At 39.6% G+C, this 25,254-nt stretch overlaps 2 protein-coding genes across 2 annotated transcripts in view; both read left to right on the top strand.

Annotated features, from left to right (window-relative positions):
• Positions 1–13,583, top strand: part of LOC111190894 (uncharacterized) — a 41,487-nt gene extending 27,904 nt beyond the window's left edge. The window contains exons 18-26 of the mRNA XM_049469519.1: positions 2,047–2,418; positions 2,507–2,566; positions 5,056–5,358; positions 5,989–6,375; positions 8,532–8,624; positions 11,136–11,381; positions 11,591–11,650; positions 12,303–12,725; positions 13,180–13,583. Coding sequence (XP_049325476.1) covers positions 2,047–2,418; positions 2,507–2,566; positions 5,056–5,358; positions 5,989–6,375; positions 8,532–8,624; positions 11,136–11,381; positions 11,591–11,650; positions 12,303–12,725; positions 13,180–13,583 — 2,348 coding nt within the window. The remainder of the gene's footprint in view (positions 1–2,046; positions 2,419–2,506; positions 2,567–5,055; positions 5,359–5,988; positions 6,376–8,531; positions 8,625–11,135; positions 11,382–11,590; positions 11,651–12,302; positions 12,726–13,179) is intronic.
• A 7,454-nt stretch (positions 13,584–21,037) lies between these two features.
• LOC125785612 (uromodulin-like) lies at positions 21,038–24,897 on the top strand. Its single transcript, XM_049469518.1, has 3 exons — positions 21,038–21,113; positions 23,601–24,026; positions 24,494–24,897. Exons 1-3 carry the CDS (start codon positions 21,038–21,040, stop codon positions 24,895–24,897), a joined length of 906 nt encoding a protein of 301 aa, XP_049325475.1.
• Positions 24,898–25,254: the final 357 nt, after the last annotated feature.

The raw sequence follows: 25,254 nt of genomic DNA, 5'->3' as shown, positions 1-25,254 counted from the left end.
ATTATTAAACAAATACAGTTTTAGAAGAGTTTGAGAGACTGGGTGCACTTAAATTATATAAGAACGTTTGATTTAAATTTTATTTATAAAACATTTTATGAAATTTCTTTGCATAGAGATCAAAGATCAAGGCAATTTTCTGTAATTATAGATGAACTAATCTGAATATGAAGGTATTGTAGTGATACATAAATCTGCTAAGCTGTTAAAAATAACTATAGAGATACTCTTACTTATTAAAGTATTTATGTATTTATGTGAGTTATCTTCCTTTATAATCATTGATCTTATACGATTTCATGTAGTTAATATACCATTACATTCACAAAATATAGCTATCATATATGAATGTCAGTTTAAAGGATAATACTTATGTTTTTGCATTAACACTATACAGCTGTGGAAAAATGAAGAGAGCTTCTAAGAGAGTTTCTAAATCAGTTTCTCTGATTTTACTATTTATAGGTTTATGTTTGAGTAAAATGAATATTGTTGTTTTATTCTATAAACTACAGACAACATTTCTCCCAAATTCCAAATAAAAATATTTTAGTCATTTAGAGCATTTATTTACAGAAAATGAGAAATGTCTGAAATAACAAAAAAGATGCAGAGCTTTCAGACCTCAAATAATGCAAAGAAAACAAGTTCATATTCATAAAGTTTTAAACTGTGAACTTTTAAGAACTTTACGCACTCATTCACTTTACCAGCCTTAAGCTATATAACATATTTGCACTACTGTTATTTACTATTTATACTGTCATCCCATCTCAATCACCATCAATATTGCACTATTGTCTTACGTATGTTTATTGTGTCTTGCTGTATTGAACATATAGTGTCTCCCACTCTTTTATATAATATATATATATTTCTTTTTTTTACTTATATTTATATATCTATTTCTCCCCCACACCACTGCACCTTGTTCTTGTCTCATGTATGTCTATTGTGTCCCTGCTGTATTGTACACATAGTGTCTCCCATTCTCCTTTATTATATCTATTATCTGTACTTGCTGTAAAATTGGGAAGGAGAGTAACGTAATTTCAATTCTCTGTATGTCCTGTACATATGCAGTACTGACAATAAAACTACTTGACTTGAAAACTACTTGACTTAAGAGTTCAGAAATAATCAATATTTGGTGGAATAACATTGGTTTTTAATCACAGTTTTCATGTATCTTGGCATCATGTTCTCCTCCACCAGTCTTACACACTGCTTTTGGATAACTAAGCCACTCCTGGTGCAAAAATTCATGAAGTTCAGCTTCATTATTTTTAAGCGTTCTCTTTTTTGCTGCCTCTGAAAACAAACAAACAGTATTTATAGAATGTGTAAAACTAATGTGATTTTTAGGAGTCAAGCCCTCAGCCCAGTACTAGGATGTTAATATTATTTTGGAGAGAATTGAAACGTAAAAAATATTATACAATCTAAACTTACTGACAACACAAATCAAGAGAACAAACTCCTCACTACACTAACTACACATTAGCACCCATTCCAACAATAAAGTACCTACACAAAAACCATACAAATAGCATGCAGCATGAGCTTATATTAACTATTTAATAAATCAGCTTGAAAGTTAGCACACATTCCATCAGAAGAGAACTCGTAAATATTATTTTTCTTTTGTTAGTCCTAACTGTCTGTTTAGCTAGCCTGTATCTGATTCAGTCCTTAAACTAGGAGCTGTACAGTATGCATTATGTAATGTAAAACCCTAAAACTACAAAACTATAAAAAATCACAAGATATTTAATCATGACAACGATAAAGTTATTTCAGTGTTACTGTGAGTAGACACTGTGAATTTATACTCAACTGGAATCAAAAAAAATTGCCTTATTTTATTTTTATTTTTTGCAAGTTAGCTTTTTAGTTAGTTTAAAGCCACAGAGAATATTTTTAGTAAATATTTTTTAAATATTTTTTTTTTGTTAGCTTTAGTGAACTTTAATGGAAATAAAGAAATATCAGCAGAAAGAGAAAATATAGAGACATATTAGTAAACAGACTTTGATTCTTCAACAGCTACTGGTGATCCCTGCTACAACTACACCGCTCTGGATCAGCCCTGGAGAGCCACTAATGCTACTCGTTTGTGGGTCTGTGACGCACGCTTCAACGGGAACGGCTGGTACAGACTGCTGTATTATGGGATGAATATCCGGATGCCAGAGATCTGCACTGCTTATGAAACATGTAGCACTTATATCACCTATTGGCTGAATGGTTCTCACCCTCAGATATCAGATGGAATCGTAACTCGTCAGGCCTGTGGGAGCTGGTGGAATGGTGGCTGCTGTGCATTCTCTGTGTCAATTCGAGTTAAAGCGTGTCCAGGAAATTACTACGTTTATGAGTTCGTCTATCCAATCGTCTGCTATGCAGCTTATTGTGCAGGTACTCAGATTTACTCAATCTTTTAATTTGTGTTTTCATTAGATTTAAAAATATATATTTTTTAAAGTTTAATGTATTCTTTATTCAGATGTGAGTTCCATCACTCCAGTCACCGACTCTATGAATATAAACAGCATTGAAACCCCAGGTAAGTGTCACTGCCCTGGTGAAAAAAATAATATGTAATTAATTGTACTTAAAACATATTGAGAAATGTCTAAGTATGCTGTGAATATAATAACAGATTTATGTACTTAAAATATATTAAATATTAATATTATGCTTCATCAAATGTGTTAAAGTACAAATTTTATCATACTTTTAAATAAATAAAATACTATGAAGTACACTTTTAGTTTAATATTATTCAACATACTTCTAAAATACATATTCCCATATATATACTTTTGTACATTTTTAGGAAAGTGTTTTTAAAACAGCTGTTACAGTAGTTCACTTAAAGTACAATGTATTATGGAACTTTTTAGAAAGAAATTAAATTACTACATTATTGGTATTTTTTTTAAATATATACATTTAGGTATTACATTAGTTTATCAGTTAAAATGTATTTCTATGATGTGTTGTTATAATTAGGAAAATATAAATATAAGTAAATTATAGGATACAGTGTTAAATCACACATTAAAATGTCAAATAAAAAATGTGAAGTAAATTTGTAACACGCTAAAAATTGTAGTACTGTATATTAGTATATTTTTATACCCTACAAAGTATACTAAAAATATGCTTCTTACAAAAGACAGGAACAAGAATCATATTTGTTTTCTAATGTAAAAAGATCACATATATTTAAAGGCACACTAGGTAGGATTCTCTTGATTTATTTTATCTTTTTAAAGAAGTAAAATTACAGCTTGAAACTCACTGCAGCGCTGCATTGAGTTGTTATAGGAGGAATAGCGGTGCTCTCGTCTCTGTGCCGGAGCTCCTCTGAGCTCAAACCAGACTCTGTACGTTTTCCGAGGCGGCCGCAACCGACGCTCGCGAGAACTGCGACCTGCTTTCAGACCTTTAGTTCTAACAGTTCTACAAGGACTACTGCTTCATTCTTTACAAACTAACATACAGACACTCTGGCAGAAGCTGGAGAGAGACCCAATATGTCTGTGAAAGCCAGAAAACGAGAAAGAGAAACTAAAATCCGCCTGAAACATTTATTACACTCTACAACTGTAGGGGGAGCCCACGAGCACAAAATCTCAATCCTACCTAGTGGAGCTTTAACAACAATTCTTAGTACATTCCTAATATACCTGGTGTATAATATAATAGTAATACAGTTGTAATACTCATTAATTGTATTATAATTTTACTGTAAGCATATTTAAAATATGGTTTTGGCTGTTTGGCTGCACCTTTATAGTGCCAGTAATCAGTATTCGGGACTTCCTGGAGGAAGCAGGTGAGGTGTCACGTGGTCAGGTGAGTGCGTGATGTCAGCGGGTGGTGCATTTTGGGTAGTGTAGTTGTTAACCTGAGAACCTCCGTTAGAGCTTGATGTGGAAGGGACAGAGGAGCTAACGGCACCAGACGTGACAACAAGAACACTTTAGTGCACTATAGCATAATAATGCATAGCTGTAGGGTAATTTACCACAGCATGACTTAGATGAAACTCGGATGTGAGAAATCCCAGAACATGAAGAGATGACCAATGAGTCAGAGCTTAGAATTTAAAATATATTATAGTTTACTGGAAAATAGTTTCAGAATTACAGATATATATAAAAGGAACAAAATTAATAAAAATATATTAGAAAAGAGTAAAAGTACATCAACGAGTGAACACATAGTGTAATAAAATCTTGATAGATCAACACATTCACAACCCAGAGCGAAAGAAAGAGAGAGAGAAAAAGAAGGAAAGTCAGTCGAGAGAGAGAGAGAACCCTTCAGATTTTATCTAAGCAGTTATACATTTATGCAAATGACATGTGATTGGACAGAACGTATCAATATGATTACGTCAGCAGAGTCCAGTTAACAGCTTGTTGTCCAGTTCCAATGACGTGATGAGCTCCAGCGTGTCTGAGCAACAAGTTCTTATCATGGTGTTGTTCAGCACTGTGTCCATCATGAACACAGCAAACAGTCCTTAAGTGTCTTAAAGTCTGTGAGAAGATGAAACAGAGGAAAAGAGTGGATGGAAAGATCTTCTGGCCTGTGTACGACTTTAAGCCGTGTATGCTCCGGCTATCTAAGGAGAGGTTCCAGCACTTCACTCAGAGAGCTAGTTGTCTCCTAGTTCATATGCACTGATCCCAGAACAGCCCATAACCTGCCATTCCATGCCCATCACCTGCCACTTCAAGCACCTAACTTCTAGCTTAGCTCTTTAAATAGCCACTGCCCAAGGTTTTGTAGTGTTTAGAAGAATGTCAAACTGTAAGTAGGTCCTAGCACAAACTTCAAAGTAAATACTTAACCACAGAGCTAAAAGCTATAGTCATATAAAGTCGTTATAGTCGGTCCTGGCTAAATCCTTTTATGGAATTGATCACAATTTGATCACAGTCTCGTTTAAAGTCTTCTCCTGCATTCATCCCACCACATGTACCTTAAAACCCGTTTACACAAAATGTTCTGCTTACTGAGTTTCCTCTGTTTCTACAGTAAACACAGCAAACAGCACTTCAGACCCCTGCAGTGTCTACAGAAATCTTTCCAGTGACGGGAGAAAACCAATTCCATATTACTCCTACGGCAGTGTCTATGATGACACTCTCGTTGAATGGAACGGCTGGTACCGGCTTTATCTTCAGGGAAGTAGTGCTCAGATTCCTGAATTGCACTGGTGTTTCAGTTACATGGCGTGTGGAGGTTACATACCACTCTTACTAGGTGGACCTCATCCACTCCCAGAGGACGGTATCGTCACCAGAGACATCTATGGATTCTATCCAGACAACATTAATGGTAAACATTGCATTAAAAACTCAAGCTCAAACCCAATCCAGGTTAAGGCCTGCCCAGGAAATTACTACGTCTACAGACTCGTCAAACCAACTGTATCCCTTCCAATGCCAACATACTGTGCAGGTAAACTCTGCTATTACCTGTACTATTGTACTCTAACATTAATGGAAGCGGAATTGTACTTTTTTCCCGCTTTCATGGAAAATAGATTCTTATACCAATAGTGGCACAGAAATACTTCATAGGCTTTTTTTTTTATTAGCAATCCAACTTAGGAGCTTATTAATGTCTTGTTCTTTGCTCACTTAAGTCTGAATTAGATGTTTGTAACTGATTTATTCACTACTTATTAAGCATTAGCCTGTGTGGTAATTTATTAGTAAATAATTGGGGTCTTCAGTACCTAGAAGGTATGGTTAGGTGTGTTGATCAAGCCAAACACTAGTTATTACAGTACGAGAGGTGCTAAAGTCAGTATAAGTCGTTATATAGTTATTGTATGCACACATTAGATTACATGCAGACTGTTAAAAACACCAATTTCATTCACATGTTCTTATTGTTGTACTGTACACTGTAAATGATACACTTAAGTAACAGAATTATTAACATTTATTTCAACTGTGACAGTTGTTATCGACACTCCCAGTTATGACCCCTGCAGTAACTATACTTCTCTGGACCAATCATGGAGAGGCACTAATGAGACCGGAGGATCCAACTGTGACAGATCCACTAACTGGAATGGATGGTACCGGCTGCTGTATAATGGGATGAGCACCCAGATGCCAGAGAGCTGCGTCAATGTCTCCAGATGTGGAACTGATGTTCCTCTGTGGCTCAGCGGTTCTCATCCTCAGATATCTGATGGAATAGTCACTCGTGGGATCTGTGGGAATTATGACAGTGACTGCTGTAACTACAGATCATTCCCAATTCGAGTCAAAGCCTGTCCAGGAAACTATTACGTCTACGAGTTTGTCAAGACAATTTTCTGCAATTCAGCTTACTGTGCAGGTACTTTATTTTCATAAGCTTTAAATTACATTAGTATACACTGCCTGACCAAAAAAAGTTCACACACTCTAATATTCATGCTATAATTACAGCATGCATACACTGTGGTATCATTTCCACACAAGCTTCGGCAATGTCTCAACATTTATTTCTGTCCGAAATTGCATTAATGTTTCCCAAGATCTTCAGAATCAGAATTGCCTTTGTCATATGGTCACAAGTACCGGCGAAATTAGCCATCAACCCATCCATACAATAATATACAAGGAGAAACAGGACAGGAGGTCCACTTGTATCTCAATTCACTAGCCAGCGCAGTGGTAGTTTAAAGGACCGTGATCCTAGCGACAAGTTCGATCCTCGTGTAAGGAGAGGTGTGTTTTTTTCCTTTCTTCCTGGGTTTACCTCACACTAAGAAAAGTAAGTACAGATTTGTACCTAAAAGAGTACAAAGCTTGTCGCTGGGGCTGTACCTTATACTGAGGTACAAAAAAGTACCTTTCAGTGAAAGTCCTTTTTTGTACCCATGGTTTTTGTGCAAGTAAAGATTATAAAGATTATAAACGTTATCATCAACTGAATATGTGTCAAAAACTTGATGATCCAAAATTGTCTGGCGTTCAAATAAAAAATTTGTGCAATTAAAATATATATTGTTTATCAGTGCAGTGATACAGAATACTGAATGTACCTTTTGGCTGGTTAAATGGTACAAATTTGTACTTATTGCTGTTAGAAATGACTTTGTACTTCAGAGGGAACAAATCTGACCCTGTAAAGACCAATATTGTACCTTTGAGGGTACAATTATGAAGAGTGTACCTTTGAGTACAAAAAAGTACTCATATCGTACCTCTGTTTTTTAGAGTGCTGCTTCATTTTCCAAAAACATTTTTTTTTGTGGCCCACCATGTAATGGCTTGGAAAATATCTGGCCTGCGGCCAAAACTAACTGCCAACCCCTGCCCTAGACTGTGCTCTAAAGAGCACAGTGTAGGAACATCAAAAAACCTCAGCAATGCCTAATCCAATCAGCAAAAACCCTGTGATCATTGTGCCAAAAAGGTGGACGTCTTCGATGTCCCCCGCGGAAAGAGTCGCCAGTTGCACGGTCCGCACATGTCTCCCACGCATCCCTTGTGTAGCCAGCTGTCAATATTCCATCAGTCCAAGCAAGTTCCCTCGAACCCAGGTTTCTCATCCAGAAGATGGTGTCAATTGTTTTTAGGAACCATTTATTCAAATCCATTTCTTTTGGAAAAGCAGAGTAAATATAGTCTCTTACGGAATAGCAGTGTCAGACAAAACAGGAGAAGCCAAGCAGGAGTGATAAGGAGAAGGGAGGGAGAGAAAAAAATGCGACCACCTTCAACTAAAGCAAAAACAGAAAGAGATCTTGTTCTGTTCTTGTACTGTACAATTCCAGCCCCATGAATCCTGACATTGTTATCTTGGAATATGGCCGTGTTCATCAGGGGAAAAAAAATCCATTGATGGAATAACCTGGTCTATATTCAGTATATTCAGGTAGTCAGCTGACCTCATTCTTTAAGCACATACTGTTGCTGAACCTAAACCGGCAGACCAACTGCAGCAACCCTGATGAGACCTTCACATGACCTTCTTCTATTCATCCAGAAACTAGTCTTTACTCTCTCTAGTGAACTGAAGTTGTTTTTGCGGGTTATTCTCATTTATAAGTGCTTTTCTTAAAGCAACACAGCTGTTTAGTCCCTTTAATCCCTTGAGTTCCCATCCACTGCATTGTGAGTGAGGGAAAGCTCTTACTTTCACTACTAAACAACATGTTGCTGAATTCTAGTTTTGATGACCTTTTCTTTGGTCAGGCAGTGCACACTTTCTGCATTATATTTGTTAAAAATCTATCCATAAAAGTGAACAGTTACAGTTCTTTTTAGATGTTTTGACATCAGCTTGTCTTGTTTTAGATGTAACTAGTGCAGCTCCTGTTTCTAAACGGGGATTGTTGTTTTAGTCACATATATAGAGCTATTTAAAATCATATAAAAAGTATTTAGTTAGTGAACTCTCAATTCAGATTTTAAACTGGGCATTGTTATCCAAGTCAGATGAATGGTTTAGCATGTTTATACAGAAATAAAATGTTTTTTTTTTGTTTAAAATGTTGTTTTCAGATGTGAAGACCATCATGCCAGTCTCTTCTACTACTACTACTACTACTGCTACTACTACAGACCCCAGTAGCACCAAACCAACCACCACTCCAAGTAGGTTTGCTGATTCCCAATTATATTTTAGCATAGTTGATAGTTAACTGTTTGTGATTTAGTTTCAAGTTAAATACTGACAGATATTATGTATTTGAGACTGTTTTTGCATTGTAAAATGTCTAATAATTTTGTTAAAAAAAGAGAAAAAAATTGAATAGGTTTTTTACTATCATAAAACACATTAAATATACTACTCGGCACAATTTATACACACAATATTAAATACGTGGTTGACAAGCCTATTTATTAAGGAAAAAGAAAACTATCCATCCAATTTAGATCTTTGTTAAAAAGTGTTTACTCACAGCTGTATGTGTGAATTCTGTACAGTAATTTATTTATCTTTAATTTTAATCTATCCTTCCAACAGTGATCACTGTGGTCTTACTTTCTGGAATCGCAAATGGCCAAAGTAAGTAAAGCTTAAAACTAACTTTTTAGAAAGATTTATTAAACAAATACAGTTTTAGAAGAGTTTGAGAGACTGGGTGCACTTAAATTATATAAGAACGTTTGATTTAAATTTTATTTATAAAACATTTTATGAAATTTCTTTGCATAGAGATCAAAGATCAAGGCAATTTTCTGTAGTTATAGATGAACTAATCTGAATATGAAGGTATTGTAGTGATACATAAATCTGCTAAGCTGTTAAAAATAACTATAGAGATACTCTTACTTATTAAAATATTTATGTATTTATGTGAGTTATCTTCCTTTATAATCATTGATCTTATACGATTTCATGTAGTTAATATACCATTACATTCACAAAATATAACTATCATATATGAATGTCAGTTTAAAGGATAATACTTATGTTTTTGCATTAACACTATACAGCTGTGGAAAAATGAAGAGAGCTTCTAAGAGAGTTTCTGAACCAGTTTCTCTGATTTTACTATTTATAGGTTTATGTTTGAGTAAAATGAACATTGTTGTTTTATTCTATAAACTACAGACAACATTTCTCCCAAATTACAAATAAAAATATTTCAGTCATTTAGAGCATTTATTTACAGAAAATGAGAAATGACTGAAATAACAAAAAAGATGCAGAACTTTCAGACCTCAAATAATGCAAAGAAAACAAGTTCCTATTCATAAAGTTTTAAACTGTGAACTTTTAAGAACTTTAGCACTCATTCACTTTACCAGCCTTAAGCTATATAACATATTTGCACTACTGTTATTTACTATTTATACTGTCATCCCATCTCAATCACCATCAATATTGCACTATTGTCTTACGTATGTTTATTGTGTCTTGCTGTATTGAACATATAGTGTCTCCCACTCTTTTATATAATATATATATATTTCTTTTTTTTACTTATATTTATATATCTATTTCTCCCCCACACCACTGCACCTTGTTTTTGTCTCATGTATGTCTATTTGTGTCCCTGCTGTATTGTACACATAGTGTCTCCCATTCTCCTTTATTATATCTATTATCTGTACTTGCTGTAAAATTGGGAAGGAGAGTAGCGTAATTTTAATTCTCTGTATGTCCTGTGCATATGCAGTATTGACAATAAAACTACTTGACTTGAAAACTACTTGACTTAAGAGTTCAGAAATAATCAATATTTGGTGGAATAACATTGGTTTTTAATCACAGTTTTCATGTATCTTGGCAAGTTTTCCTCCACCAGTCTTACACACTGCTTTTGGATAACTAAGCCACTCCTGGTGCAAAAATTCAAGAAGTTCAGCTTCATTATTTTTAAGCGTTCTCTTTTTTGCTGCCTCTGAAAACAAACAAACAGTATTTATAGAATGTGTAAAACTAATGTGATTTTTAGGAGTCAAGCCCTCAGCCCAGTACTAGGATGTTAATATTATTTTGGAGAGAATTGAAACGTAAAAAATATTATACAATATAAACTTACTGACAACACAAATCAAGAGAACAAACTCCTCACTACACTAACTACACATTAGCACCCATTCCAACAATAAAGTACCTACACAAAAATCATACAAATAGCATGCAGCATGAACTTTTTATTAATTATTTTTTTAATCAGCTTGAAAGTTAGCACACATTCCACCAGAAGAGAACTCGTAAATATTCTTCTTGTTTTGTTAGTCCTAACTGTCTGTTTAGTTAACCTGTATCTGATTCAGTCCTAAAACTAGGAGCTATACAGTATGCATTATGTAATGTAAAACCCTAAAACTACAAAACTATAAAAAATCACAAGATATTTAATCATGAGAACGATAAAGTTTTTTCAGTGTTACTGTGAGTAGACAACGTGAAAATTTATACTCAACTGAAATAATAAAAATCCAATATTTGCCTAATTTGCCTTATTTTGCTTTATTTTATTTTTGAAAGTTAGCTTTTTAGTTAGTTTAAAGCCACAGAGATTAGTAAATATTTTTTTAATAAAATTGTTGTTAGGTTTTAATGGATATTAATAAAAATAGAGACATATCAGTAAACAGACTTTGATTAAAAACACTTATTGATATTTTAATGGTTTATTTTTTAAACAGCTACAGATGATCCCTGCTACAACTACACCGCTCTGGATCAGCCCTGGAGAGCCACTAATGCTACTGGTGTGATGATCTGTGACGCACGCTTCAACTGGAACGGCTGGTATCGGCTGCTGTATAACGGGATGAACATCCGGATGCCAGAGAGCTGCACTAATTATTACAGTTGTGGCACTTATATCACCTTTTGGCTGAATGGTTCTCACCCTCAAATATCAGATGGAATTATCTCTCGTCAGGCCTGTGGGAGAGGGAGTAGCTGCTGTCAATGGTCTGTGTCAATTCGAGTTAAAGCGTGTCCAGGAAATTACTATGTTTATGAGTTCATCAATCCAAACGTCTGCACTGCAGCTTATTGTGCAGGTACTCAGATTCACTTTAAAAGCTTTACTCAGTGTTTTCAATAGATTAAAAAAATATATATTTTTAAAGTTAATGTATTCTTCATTCAGATGTGAGTTCCATCACTCCAGTCACCGACTCAATAAATGCAAACAGCACTGAAGCCCCAGGTAAGTTTCACTGATGACTTTTCAAACAATCTGTTATTATTTTTTATTATGCTATTTAATATGTGAATCACAGACAGCTTGTTAAGTTCTTGTAGTAATGTTTTCATAGACCTACAGTACAGTAATGACAGTACATAGTACCTAATCTCATGAAGTTACTTGGTCATCAATGTACAGTATTTCACATTAACATCTTGTCCCACATTCCTCGTGAACAAGCCTATAATTACCCCCTGCCACAAACAACAGGCAAGTTATTAACCTCAATGCACTTCTTATCATGGGTACCTGCTAAATAACTACCCCGCTGATCATACCTCCACATATAACAACCCTGCGACAAGCACATAACTTACAGCTTAGCTCTTTAAATAGCCACTGCCCAAGGTTTTGCGGTGTTAAGAAGAATGTCAACTTTAAAGTAAATACCCAACCACGTAGCCAAAAGCTATAGTCATATAAAGTTGTTATAGTCAGTCCGGGCTATATCCGTGATCAATTCCAGACAAGGCTGTCAATGCCTTTTATGGTATTGATCACAATTTGATCACAGTCTCATTCAAAGCATTGTCCTACATTCATCTCATCACATGTACCTTAAAACCCGTTTACACTACATCTTCAGCTTACTGAGTTTCCTCTGTTTCTACAGTAAACACAGCAAACATCACTTCTGACCCCTGCAGCGTCTACAGAAATTTCTCCAGTAACGGGAGAAACCCAATTCTATATTACTCCAGCGGTGTCTATGATGACACTCTCGTTGAATGGAACGGCTGGTACCGGCTGTATCTTCAGGGAAGTAGTGCTCAGATTCCTGAATTGCACTGGTGTTCCAGTTACATGGCGTGTGGAGGTTACGCAGCACTCTTACTAGATGGACCTCATCCACTCCCAGAGGACGGCATCGTCACCAGAGACATCTATGGATTCTATCCAGATACCAGTGATAGTAAACAGTGCATTAAAAACTCAAGATCAAACCCAATCCAGGTTAAGGCCTGCCCAGGAAATTACTACGTCTACAGACTCGTCAAACCAACTGTATCCCTTCCAATGCCAACATACTGTGCAGGTAAACTCTGTTCTTACCTGTACTATTGTACTCTAACATTAATGGAAGCGGAATTGTACTTATACAAAGTCGACTGTTTTTTCAAAATTTTCCCCTTTTTTATAGCAAATAGATCCTCATATCAATAATGGCACAGAAATGCTTCACAGTCTGTACTTTATTGTTCGTAACGCATTTATTCACTACTTATTAAGCATTAGCCTGTATGATAATTTATTAGTACATAATTGGGGTCTACTTGAGGTTTAGTGTGTTGATCAAACCAAACACTAGTTATTACAGTACGAGAGGTGCTAAAGTCAGTATAAGTCGTTATATAGTTATTGTATGCACACATTAGATTACATGCAGACTTTTAAAAACACCAATTTCATTCATATGTTCTTATTGTTGCACTGTATCCTGTAACTGATACACTTAACAGAATTATTAACATTTATTTCATCTGTGACAGTTGTTGTCGACACTCCCAGTTATGACCCCTGCAGTAACTATACTTCTCTGGACCAATCATGGAGAGGCACTAATGAGACCGAAGGGTCCAACTGTGACAGATCCACTAACTGGAATGGATGGTACAGGCTGCTGTATAAGGGGATGAGCACCCAGATGCCAGAGAGCTGCGTCAATGTCTCCAGATGTGGAACTAATATTCCTCTGTGGCTCAGCGGTTCTCATCCTCAGATATCTGATGGAATAGTCACTCGTGGGATCTGTGGGAATTATGGAAGTGACTGCTGTTACTACAGATCATTCCCAATTCGAGTCAAAGCCTGTCCAGGAAACTATTACGTCTACGAGTTTGTCAAGACAAGTTTCTGCACTGCAGCTTACTGTGCAGGTACTTTATTTTCATAAGCTTTAAATTACATTAGTATACACTGCCTGACCAAAAAAAGTTCACACACTCTAATATTCATGCTATAATTACAGCATGCATACACTGTGGTATCATTTCCACACAAGCTTCAGCAATGTCTCAACATTTATTTCTGTCCGAAATTGCATTAATGTTTCCCAAGATCTTCAGAATCAGAATTGCCTTTGTCATATGGTCACAAGTACCGGCGAAATTAGCCATCAACCCATCCATACAATAACAGAAGGAGAAACAGGACAGGACAGGAGGTCCACTTGTATCTCAATTCACTAGCCAGCGCAGTGGTAGTTTAAAGGACCGTGATCCTAGCGACAAGTTCGATCCCCGTGTAAGGAGAGGTGTGTTTTTTTTCCTTTCTTCCTGGGTTTACCTGCTTCATTTTCCAAAAACAATTTTTTTGGTGGCCCACCATGTAATGGCTTGGAAAATATCTGGCCTGCGGCCAAAACTAACTGCCAACCCCTGCCCTAGACTGTGCTCTAAAGAGCACAGTGTAGGACCATCAAAAAAATCTCAGCAATGCCTAATCCAATCAGCAAAAACCCTGTGATCATTGTGCCAAAAAGGTGGACGTCTTTGATGTCCCCCGCGGAAAGAGTCGCCAGTTGCACGGTCCGCACATGTCTCCCACGCATCCCTTTGTTTTTATGAACCATTTATTCAAATCCATTTCTTTTGGAAAAGCAGAGTAAAGATAGTCTCTTACGGAATAGCAGTGTCAGACAAAACAAGAGAAGCCAAGCAGGAGTGATAAGGAGAAGGGAGGGAGAGAAAAAAAATGCAACCACCTTCAACTAAAGCAAAAACAGAAAGAGATCTTGTTCTGTTCTTGTACTGTACAATTCCAGCCCCATGAATCCTGACATTGTTATCTTGGAATATGGCCGTGTTCATCAGGGGGAAAAAAAATCCATTGATGGAATAACCTGGTCTATATTCAGTATATTCAGGTAGTCAGCTGACCTCATTCTTTAAGCACATACTGTTGCTGAACCTAAACCGGCAGACCAACTGCAGCAACCCTGATGAGACCTTCACATGACCTTCTTCTATTCATCCAGAAACTAGTCTTTACTCTCTCTAGTGAACTGAAGTTGTTTTTGCGGGTTATTCTCATTTATAAGTGCTTTTCTTGTTACGGTTTAGTGGGGGGAGGTGGACTCAAATGCAGAGTTATTTTATTTCTTAATTTAATTATTTTTTTTGCTTATTTATTATTTATTGGTAATATTATATTTGATATATATAGTGTGTGCAGTTGGTTTGGTGTATCTGTGATGAAGTGCTTGAACCGGGATTTGAACTCCCAACCTTTGGAACTCCAGATGGGTGTGCAACCACTGCACTACGTAGGGTGTGTGCAGTGGCTATGGATGAGGGCCTTAAATGTGGCAGTGAAGAAAAAGGGCGGGAAAATCAAACAAAGGATCTGCTGCCACATGGCATGGCTCAAACAAAGGAAATGAAATCAAACTTTAAGAAACTTAGGAAAGACTTCTTGAAAACCAAAAGTTCAAAAATAAACTGGAGATCTTTTCTCTCTCTTTTTGTGGCTTCTTTTAAGATCTCTCTTTTTTGTGAGCCTTTGTTTCTTTTGAGATCTCTTTTTTTTTTTTTTTTTTTTTTGTGAGCCTTTATTTCTTTTAAGATTTTTTTTTTTTTTGTGGCTTCTTTTACGATCTCTTTTTTTTGTGAGCCTTTGTTTCTTTTTGGATCTCTTCTTTCCTTTGTGGCTTCTTTTAAGAGTTCTTTTCTTTCTAATCTCCTTTCTTCAATACCCACTGTTACCGGTCACCCCTCTACAAAGGTGTGATGGTGAACTGAGGTTTGGCTGGGGTTTTTAAGCTGTGTTCACAGCTGAGCCTGATCTGAACTAATTACCGCTGGGGATTCTGGGACTTGGAGTTTTTTGCCCCAGATCCACCAGCTCTTCCACCGCAGTGTCCAGGCCCTCTGCTGGTGGTTGGCGGCACATGCCGCTTTCTTACAGTACCCCCCCCTCTAGGGGCGGCACCTGACGACCCCAAGCCAGCAGCACGATCACGCTGGAAATCCCGGATCAGAGCCGGGTCAAGGATTCGGTTCCGAGGGACCCACGAACGTTCCTCCGGCCCGTAACCCTCCCAGTCAACAAGATACTGGGTGCTGCCCCGGACCTTACGCACGTCCAGCAAACGCCGAACTGTGAATGCAGGAGAACCGCCCACAAGACGTGGGGGAGGGGGTCGAGTTCCAGGTGAGGGGGCTCCACACACAAATGGACGTAGGTGGGACACGTGGAATGTCGGGTGCACTTTCATGGTAGACGGAAGTTGCAACAGATATGAGACCGGATTTACCCTCCGCAAGATCTTAAAGGGGCCCACAAATTTGGGTGCCAGTTTATGCGAGACTCCTCGCAGCGGAAGGTCCCTGGTGGACAGCCACACACGTTGACCCACACGAAACTGTGGGGCACGGCTCCTTTTACGATCTGCGACCCGTTTCCTGGCCTTTGAGGTCGCCTGCAAGGTGGCGCGTGCCTTCTGCCAGGCCCTGCGACACCGACGGACATACTGCTCAGCAGAGGATACACCCACTTCCCTCTCCTGTTCCACAAACAGCGGAGGGGAGAACCCGAATTGGCATTCAAAGGGTGACATACCCAAGGATGAATGCCACAGGGTGTTGTGGGCATACTCTGCCCAGAGCAGTTGGTCGGTCCAGGAAGTCTGGTTGCCTGCAGTGAGGCAACACAGCAGTTGGCCAAGGTCTTGATTTACCCGCTCGGTTTGCCCATTCGACTCCGGATGGAAACCGGAAGTGAGACTCACTGTGGCTCCCATCAGCTTGCAAAAGGCCTTCCAAAACCGGCTGGCGAACTGGGGCCCCCGGTCTGACACAAGATCCTGGGGCATGCCGTGTAATCTCACCACGTGTTGTAGAAGTAGATCCGCAGTTTCCTTGGCAGAGGGGAGTTTGGGCAGCGCCACAAACTTGCATGCCTTGGAAAAGCGGTCCACAAGCACCATTACAACCGTGTTGCCCTTTGATGGTGGAAGACCTGTCACAAAGTCCAGTGATACATGGGACCATGGACGGGATGGGATCGGTAATGGGTGTAGGAGACCGGGCGGTCGGGACCTGGGTGCCTTGTTCTTTTGGCATACCTCACAAGAAGCCACGAAAGCACGAGTGTCTTTGTCCATCCCTGGCCACCAGAAGCGCCTTCGGAGGAACTCCGTAGTTTGGACTGCCCCGGGATGGCCAGAAAAAGAGGAGGAATGTCCCCATTGCAGGAGCTGCTGGCGGACGGCCAATGGCACATACTGGCGACCAGGGGGGGCCACCTCCTGGGTCAGGCTCCTGTTGGAGGGCTCGTGCAATGGACTCCTCAATACCCCAGCGGAGGGGGGCAACTATTTTGGAGGCAGGGACAACTGATTCAGGGGCTGGCTCAGGTCCAGGAGGGACCCAACATCTAGACAGGGCATCAGGCTTGGTATTTTTGGAACCTGGCCTATAGGACAGAACAAAATGGAAGCGACCAAAGAATAGAGCCCACCGGGCCTGACGTGGGTTTAATCGTTTGGCCTGCTGTATATAGGCCAGTTTTTTGTGATCTGTCCACACCAAAAATGGATGTTTGGCCCCTTCGAGCCAGTGCCTCCATTCTTCCAGGGCCAACTTCACTGCCAGGAGCTCCCTGTCTCCAATAGAATAGTTGCGCTCCGCTTGGGTAAGCCTGTGAGAGTAAAACGCACAGGGGTGTAATTTCTTTGTTGGCCCTTGGCGTTGGGAGAGTACCGCTCCCACACCTACATCTGAAGCGTCGACCTCAACGATAAATGGTTCATTGGGGTCCGGCAGTTGTAAAACTGGTGGTGAGGTTAGCCTAGCCTTGATTTCTTCAAAGGCTTTCTGAGCCTCCGCTGTCCAGCGAAAGGGCCCCGGGGTTTTTCGGGTTAAGGCAGTAAGGGGTGCTGCCACCGTGCTGAATTGACGCACGAAACGCCGAAAAAAGTTGGCAAACCCCAGGAAAGACTGGACCTGCCTAAGAGTGGAAGGGCGCGGCCAGTCTTTGACAGCCTTGATCTTGGCTGGATCCATGCGAAGGGTGCCTTTGGATACCACGAACCACAAGAACGATACGGTCTCTGAATGGAACACAGACTTCTCGAGTTTTATAAATAGACGGTTCTCCAAGAGCAACTGGAGAACCCGTCGGACATGTCCTATGTGTTCCTCTAGTGACCGGCTGTAAATCAATATGTCGTCAAGGTAGACATATGCATATTGGTCCAAGGCCTCCCGCAGTACATCATTAATGAAGCGTTGGAACACTGCGGGGGCGTTCATGAGACCAAAGGGCATTACACGGTACTCGTAGTGCCCTGTTGGGGTAATGAAGGCCGTTTTCCATTCATCCCCCTGCCGTATGCGAACCAGGTTGTAGGCACTGCGCAGGTCCAATTTGGTAAAAATTGAGGCCTGCTGCAGTGCCTCAAAAGCTGTCTGCATTAAGGGAAGGGGGTAACGGTCCTTCACAGTAATGGCGTTCAGTCCTCTGTAATCTATGCAGGGACGAAGTCCACCATCTTTTTTCCCCACAAAAAAGAATCCAGCCCCTGCTGGTGATGAGGAAGGCCGTATGAAGCCTGACTCCAAGGCTTCACGAATAAGGGTGTCCATGGCAGCACGCTCGGGAGGAGCGAGTGCAAACAATCGACCCCTGGGTGGAGTTGTGCCTGGTAAAAGGTCAATTGCACAGTCGTATGGCCTGTGTGGGGGCAGGACCTGGGACTGTTCTTTTCTGAACACCTCACAGAGGTCCCTATATTCCTTAGGAACTCTGTCTAGGTGAGGTATGGGCATCTCCTTTGGTGGAACTGCCCGAGGAAGTGCTTTATTGAGCTTTAAACAGTTCCCCTGACAAAATGGGCCCCAAGCATAGACTGAGTGGGTTGACCAGTCTATACGCGGGTTGTGAAGCTCTAACCAGGGATACCCAAGCACCAGCTTCAGGTGGGGAGCCTGAGTCAGGTACAATTCCACCTGTTCCATGTGGGCCCCCACCTGAAGGATTATTGGTTTGGTGCGATGGGTCACAGGGCCGGAGCCTACAACCCTCCCGTCTATAGCGAGGACAGGTAGCGGACGCTCTAAAGGCTCGACTGGGAGGCCCAAACTAGCTGCAAGGGAGGTGTCAATGAAACTTCCTGCAGCCCCAGAGTCTATAAAAGCTGTTAGTGAGGTATGTTGTTGAGGGGGCCAGGCTAATTTTACAAAGAGATGCAGTCCTGATATGGGGGATACCACAGGGTCTAAGGCCGATTCCCCCGCCCGGGTTAGACCCTACCGTTTCCCAATCTGCGAGGAGCTGTTTTAAAGCCTTCGCCTGCTGTCTGAATAGGTAAACGGGCACCTCCCAGCTGCATGGGTTCGGGTGCATCTTGCGGAGATACACCTTGGATGGAGTCACCCGACCAGTGGTGCCCAAAACCTGGGGCACGAGTACTCCGAGCCCTTTCCCGAGCTCTCTGACGCATGCGGTTGTCCAGGCGGATGCATACATCATACAGCTCGGTTAAGGTGGAGGGAAGATCTCGAGCGGCCAGCTCGTCTTTAATTCTACTATTTAGGCCCCGCTGGAAGATAGCTGCCAAGGCTTCTTGACCCCACGCACTTTCAGCTGCCAGGGTGCGGAACTCAATGGTGTATTCCGCCACTGAGCGTGCACCCTGCGTAAGGTCTAGCAACCTGGGCCCTGCCTCCTTTCCTCCCAAGGGTTGGTAGAACGTCTGGCGTAAGGCCTTGGTAAAAGCCTGGACTGTGGCACACTCGGGGGAGTTTTGCTCCCATAGAGCTGTGGCCCATGCCAGAGCCCTGTCTGTGAGCAAGGACACCATGAAGGCTACTTTAGAGCGCTCAGTGGGGAACCGAGAGGGTTGCTGCTCAAACACTAGACTGCACTGTAGCAGGAACCCTCTGCATTTATCTGATTCCCCTGAATAACGTTCTGGAGTAGCCACCTGGGCATCATGTCCAGCTACAGCCACCTCGGGGATAGGAGGAGACGGGGTAGGTTGTGCAGGCTGTGCAGCGTCTGGGTTACTGGCCTGGTTCTGAATCAACAGGGCAAGTTGCTGTGTGATCTCAAGCAGCAGCTGCTCATGGCGACCAATGGCTGCCCCCTGGTGCTGCACAGCCTCTTTGAGAGATCCCAACTCTGCTGGGTCCATTTTAATGGTCACACCTTCTGTTACGGTTTAGTGGGGGGAGGTGGACTCAAATGCAGAGTTATTTTATTTGTTAATTTAATTATTTTTTTTGCTTATTTATTATTTATTGGTAATATTATATTTGATATATATAGTGTGTGCAGTTGGTTTGGTGTATCTGTGATGAAGTGCTTGAACCGGGATTTGAACTCCCAACCTTTGGAACTCCAGACGGGTGTGCTACCACTGCACTACGTAGGGTGTGTGCAGTGGCTTTGGATGAGGGCCTTAAATGTGGCAGTGAAGAAAAAGGGCGGGAAAATCAAACAAAGGATCTGCTGCCACATGGCATGGCTCAAACAAAGGAAATGAAATCAAACTTTAAGAAACTTAGGAAAGACTTCTTGAAAACCAAAAGTTCAAAAATAAACTGGAGATCTTTTCTCTCTCTTTTTGTGGCTTCTTTTAAGATCTCTCTTTTTTGTGAGCCTTTGTTTCTTTTTGGATCTCTTCTTTTCTTTGTGGCTTCTTTTAAGAGTTCTTTTCTTTCTAATCTCTTTTCTTCAATACCCACTGTTACCGGTCACCCCTCTACAAAGGTGTGACGGTGAACTGAGGTTTGGCTGGGGTTTTTAAGCTGTGTTCACAGCTGAGCCTGATCTGAACTAATTACCGCTGGGGATTCTGGGACTTGGAGTTTTTTGCCCCAGATCCACCAGCTCTTCCACCGCAGTGTCCAGGCCCTCTGCTGGTGGTTGGCGGCACATGCCGCTTTCTTACATTTCTTAAAGCTACACAGCTGTTTAGTTCCCATCCACTGCATTGTGAGTGAGGGAAAGCTCTTACTTTCACTACTAAACAACATGTTGCTGAATTCTAGTTTTGATGACCTTTTCTTTGGTCAGGCAGTGCACACATTCTGCATTATATTTGTTAAAAAATCTATCCATAAAAGTGAACAGTTACAGTTCTTATTAGATGTTTTGACATCAGCTTGTCTTGTTTTAGATGTAACTAGTGCAGCTCCTGTTTCTAAACGGGGATTGTTGTTTTAGTCACATATATAGAGCTATTTAAAATCATATAAAAAGTATTTAGTTAGTGAACTCTCAATTCAGATTTTAAACTGGGCATTGTTATCCAAGTCAGATGAATGGTTTAGCATGTTTATACAGAAATAAAATGTTTTTTTTTTTTTGTTTAAAATGTTGTTTTCAGATGTGAAGACCATCATGCCAGTCTCTTCTACTACTACTACTACTGCTACTACTACAGACCCCAGTAGCACCAAACCAACCACCACTCCAAGTAGGTTTGCTGATTCCCAATTATATTTTAGCATAGTTGATAATTAACTGTTTGTGATTTAGTTTCAAGTTAAATACTGACAGATATTATGTATTTGAGACTGTTTTTGCATTGTAAAATGTCTAATAATTTTGTTAGTTTTTCAAGAGAGAAAAAAAAATTGTTTTTGTCTCATGTATGTCTAATGTGTCCCTGCTGTATTGTACACATAGTGTCTCCCATTCTCCTTTATTATATCTATTATCTGTACTTGCTGTAAAATTGGGAAGGAGAGTAGCGTAATTTTAATTCTCTGTATGTCCTGTACATATGCAGTATTGACAATAAAACTACTTGACTTGAAAACTACTTGACTTAAGAGTTCAGAAATAATCAATATTTGGTGGAATAACATTGGTTTTTAATCACAGTTTTCATGCATCTTGGCAAGTTTTCCTCCACCAGTCTTACACACTGCTTTTGGATAACTAAGCCACTCCTGGTGCAAAAATTCATGAAGTTCAGCTTCATTATTTTTAAGCGTTCTCTTTTTTGCTGCCTCTGAAAACAAACAAACAGTATTTATAGAATGTGTAAAACTAATGTGATTTTTAGGAGTCAAGCCCTCAGCCCAGTACTAGGATGTTAATATTATTTTGGAGAGAATTGAAACGTAGAAAATATTATACAATCTAAACTTACTGACAACACAAATGAAGAGAACAAACTCCTCACTACACTAACTACACATTAGCACCCATTCCAACAATAAAGTACCTACACAAAAATCATACAAATAGCATGCAGCATGAACTTTTTATTAATTATTTTTAAAATCAGCTTGAAAGTTAGCACACATTCCACCAGAAGAGAACTCGTAAATATTCTTCTTGTTTTGTTAGTCCTACCTTTCTGTTTAGCTAGCCTGTATCTGATTCAGTCCTAAAACTAGGAGCTGTACAGTATGCATTATGTAATGTAAAACCCTAAAACTACAAAACTATAAAAATCAAAAGATATTTAATCATGACAACGATAAAGTTATTTCAGTGTTACTGTAAGTAGACACTGTGAAAATTTATACTCAACTAAAATAATAAAAATCCAATATTTGCCTAATTTGCCTTATTTTGCTTTATTTTATTTTTGAAAGTTAGCTTTTTAGTTAGTTTAAAGCCACAGAGATTAGTAAATATTTTTTAAATAAAATTGTTGTTAGGTTTTAATAGATATTAAGAATTGTCAGCAGAAACAGAAAAAATAGAGACATATCAGTAAACAGACTTTGATTCTTCAACACTTATTGATATTTTAATGGTTTATTTTTTAAACAGCCACAGGTGATCCCTGCTACAACTACACCGCTCTGGATCAGCCCTGGAGAGCCACTAATGCTACTGGTTTGTGGATCTGTGATGAATACTTCAGCTGGAACGGCTGGTATCGGCTGCTGTATTATGGGATGAACATCCGGATGCCAGAGAGCTGCACTACTTATGACAGATGTGGCACATATATCACCTTTTGGCTGAATGGTTCTCACCCTCAAATATCAGATGGAATTATCTCTCGTCAGGCCTGTGGGAGTAGGAGTGGGTGGAGTGGCTGCTGTGATTACTCTGTGTCAATTCGAGTTAAAGCGTGTCCAGGAAATTACTACGTTTATGAGTTTGTCAATCCAAACACCTCCTATGCAGCTTATTGTGCAGGTACTCAGATTCACTTCAAAAGCTTTACTCAATGTTTTCAATAGATTAAAAATATATATATTTTTAAATGGAATGTATTCTTCATTCAGATGTGAGTTCCATCACTCCAGTCACCGACTCAATAAATGCAAACAGCACTGAAGCCCCAGGTAAGTTTCACTGATGACTTTTCAAACAATCTATTATTATTTTTTATTATGCTATTTAATATGTGAATCACAGACAGTTTGTTAAGTTCTTGTAGTAATGTTTTCATAGACCTACAGTACAGTAATGACAGTACATAGTACCTAATCTCATGAAGTTACTTGGTCATCAATGTACAGTATTTCACATTAACATCTTGTCCAACATTCCTCGTGAACAAGCCTATAATTACCCCCTGCCACAAACAACAGGCAAGTTATTAACCTCAATGCACTTCTTATCATGGGTACCTGCTAAATAACTACCCCGCTGATCATACCTCCACATATAACAACCCTGCGACAAGCACATGACTTACAGCTTAGCTCTTTAAATAGCCACTGCCCAAGGTTTTGCGGTGTTAAGAAGAATGTCAACTTTAAAGTAAATACCCAACCACGTAGCCAAAAGCTATAGTCATATAAAGTTGCTATAGTCAGTCCGGGCTATATCCGTGATCAATTCCAGACAAGGCTGTCAATGCCTTTTATGGTATTGATCACAATTTGATCACAGTCTCATTCAAAGCATTGTCCTACATTCATCTCATCACATGTACCTTAAAACCCGTTTACACTACATCTTCAGCTTACTGAGTTTCCTGTTTCTACAGTAAACACAGCAAACATCACTTCTGACCCCTGCAGTGTCTACAGAAATTTCTCCAGTAACGGGAGAAACCCAATTCTATATTACTACTACAGCAGTGTCTATGATGACACTCTCGTTGAATGGAACGGCTGGTACCGGCTGTATCTTCAGGGAAGTAGTGCTCAGATTCCTGAATTGCACTGGTGTTTCAGTTACATGGCGTGTGGAGGTTACACAGCACTCTTACTAGGTGGACCTCATCCACTCCCAGAGGACGGCATCGTCACCAGAGACATCTATGGATTCTATCCAGATACCATTGATAGTAAACAGTGCATTAAAAACTCAAGATCAAACCCAATCCAGGTTAAGGCCTGCCCAGGAAATTACTACGTCTACAGACTCGTCAAACCAACTGTATCCCTTCCAATGCCAACATACTGTGCAGGTAAACTCTGTTCTTACCTGTACTATTGTACTCTAACATTAATGGAAGCGGAATTGTACTTGTACAAAGTCGACTGTTTTTTTTTTTTTTCTTTTCAAAATTTTCCCCTTTTTTATAGCAAATAGATCCTCATATCAATAATGGCACAGAAATGCTTCACAGTCTGTACTTTATTGTTCGTAACGCATTTATTCACTACTAATTAAGCATTAGCCTGTACGATAATTTATTAGTACATAATTGGGGTCTACTTGAGGTTTAGTGTGTTGATCAAACCAAACACTAGTTATTACAGTACGAGAGGTGCTAAAGTCAGTATAAGTCATTATATAGTTATTGTATGCACACATTAGATTACATGCAGACTGTTAAAAACACCAATTTCATTCACATGTTCTTATTGTTGCACTGTATACTGTAACTGATACACTTAACAGAATTATTAACATTTATTTCATCTGTGACAGTTGTTGTCGACACTCCCAGTTATGATCCCTGCAGTAACTATACTTCTCTGAACCAATCATGGAGAGGCACTAATGAGACCGAAGGGTCCAACTGTGACAGATCCACTAACTGGAATGGATGGTACAGGCTGCTGTATAAGGGGATGAGCACCCAGATGCCAGAGAGCTGCGTCAATGTCTCCAGATGTGGAACTAATGTTCCTCTGTGGCTCAGCGGTTCTCATCCTCAGATATCTGATGGAATAGTCACTCGTGGGATCTGTGGGAATTATGGAAGTGACTGCTGTTACTACAGATCATTCCCAATTCGAGTCAAAGCCTGTCCAGGAAACTATTACGTCTATGAGTTTGTCAAGACAATTTTCTGCTATTCAGCTTACTGTGCAGGTACTTTATTTTCATAAGCTTTAAATTACATTAATATACACTGCCTGACCAAAAAAAGTTCACACACTCTAATATTCATGCTATAATTACAGCATGCATACACTGTGGTATCATTTCCACACAAGCTTCGGCAATGTCTCAACATTTATTTCTGTCCGAAATTGCATTAATGTTTCCCAAGATCTTCAGAATCAGAATTGCCTTTGTCATATGGTCACAAGTACCGGCGAAATTAGCCATCAACCCATCCATACAATAACAGAAGGAGAAACAGGACAGGACAGGAGGTCCACTTGTATCTCAATTCACTAGCCAGCGCAGTGGTAGTTTAAAGGACCGTGATCCTAGCGACAAGTTCGATCCCCGTGTAAGGA

This window comes from Astyanax mexicanus, chromosome 21 (genome assembly GCF_023375975.1).
Source record: "Astyanax mexicanus isolate ESR-SI-001 chromosome 21, AstMex3_surface, whole genome shotgun sequence".
Lineage (NCBI taxonomy): Eukaryota > Metazoa > Chordata > Actinopteri > Characiformes > Acestrorhamphidae > Astyanax > Astyanax mexicanus.
Note: the sequence above shows the minus strand (reverse complement) of the source record. Positions and strands in the feature narration are given on the sequence as shown.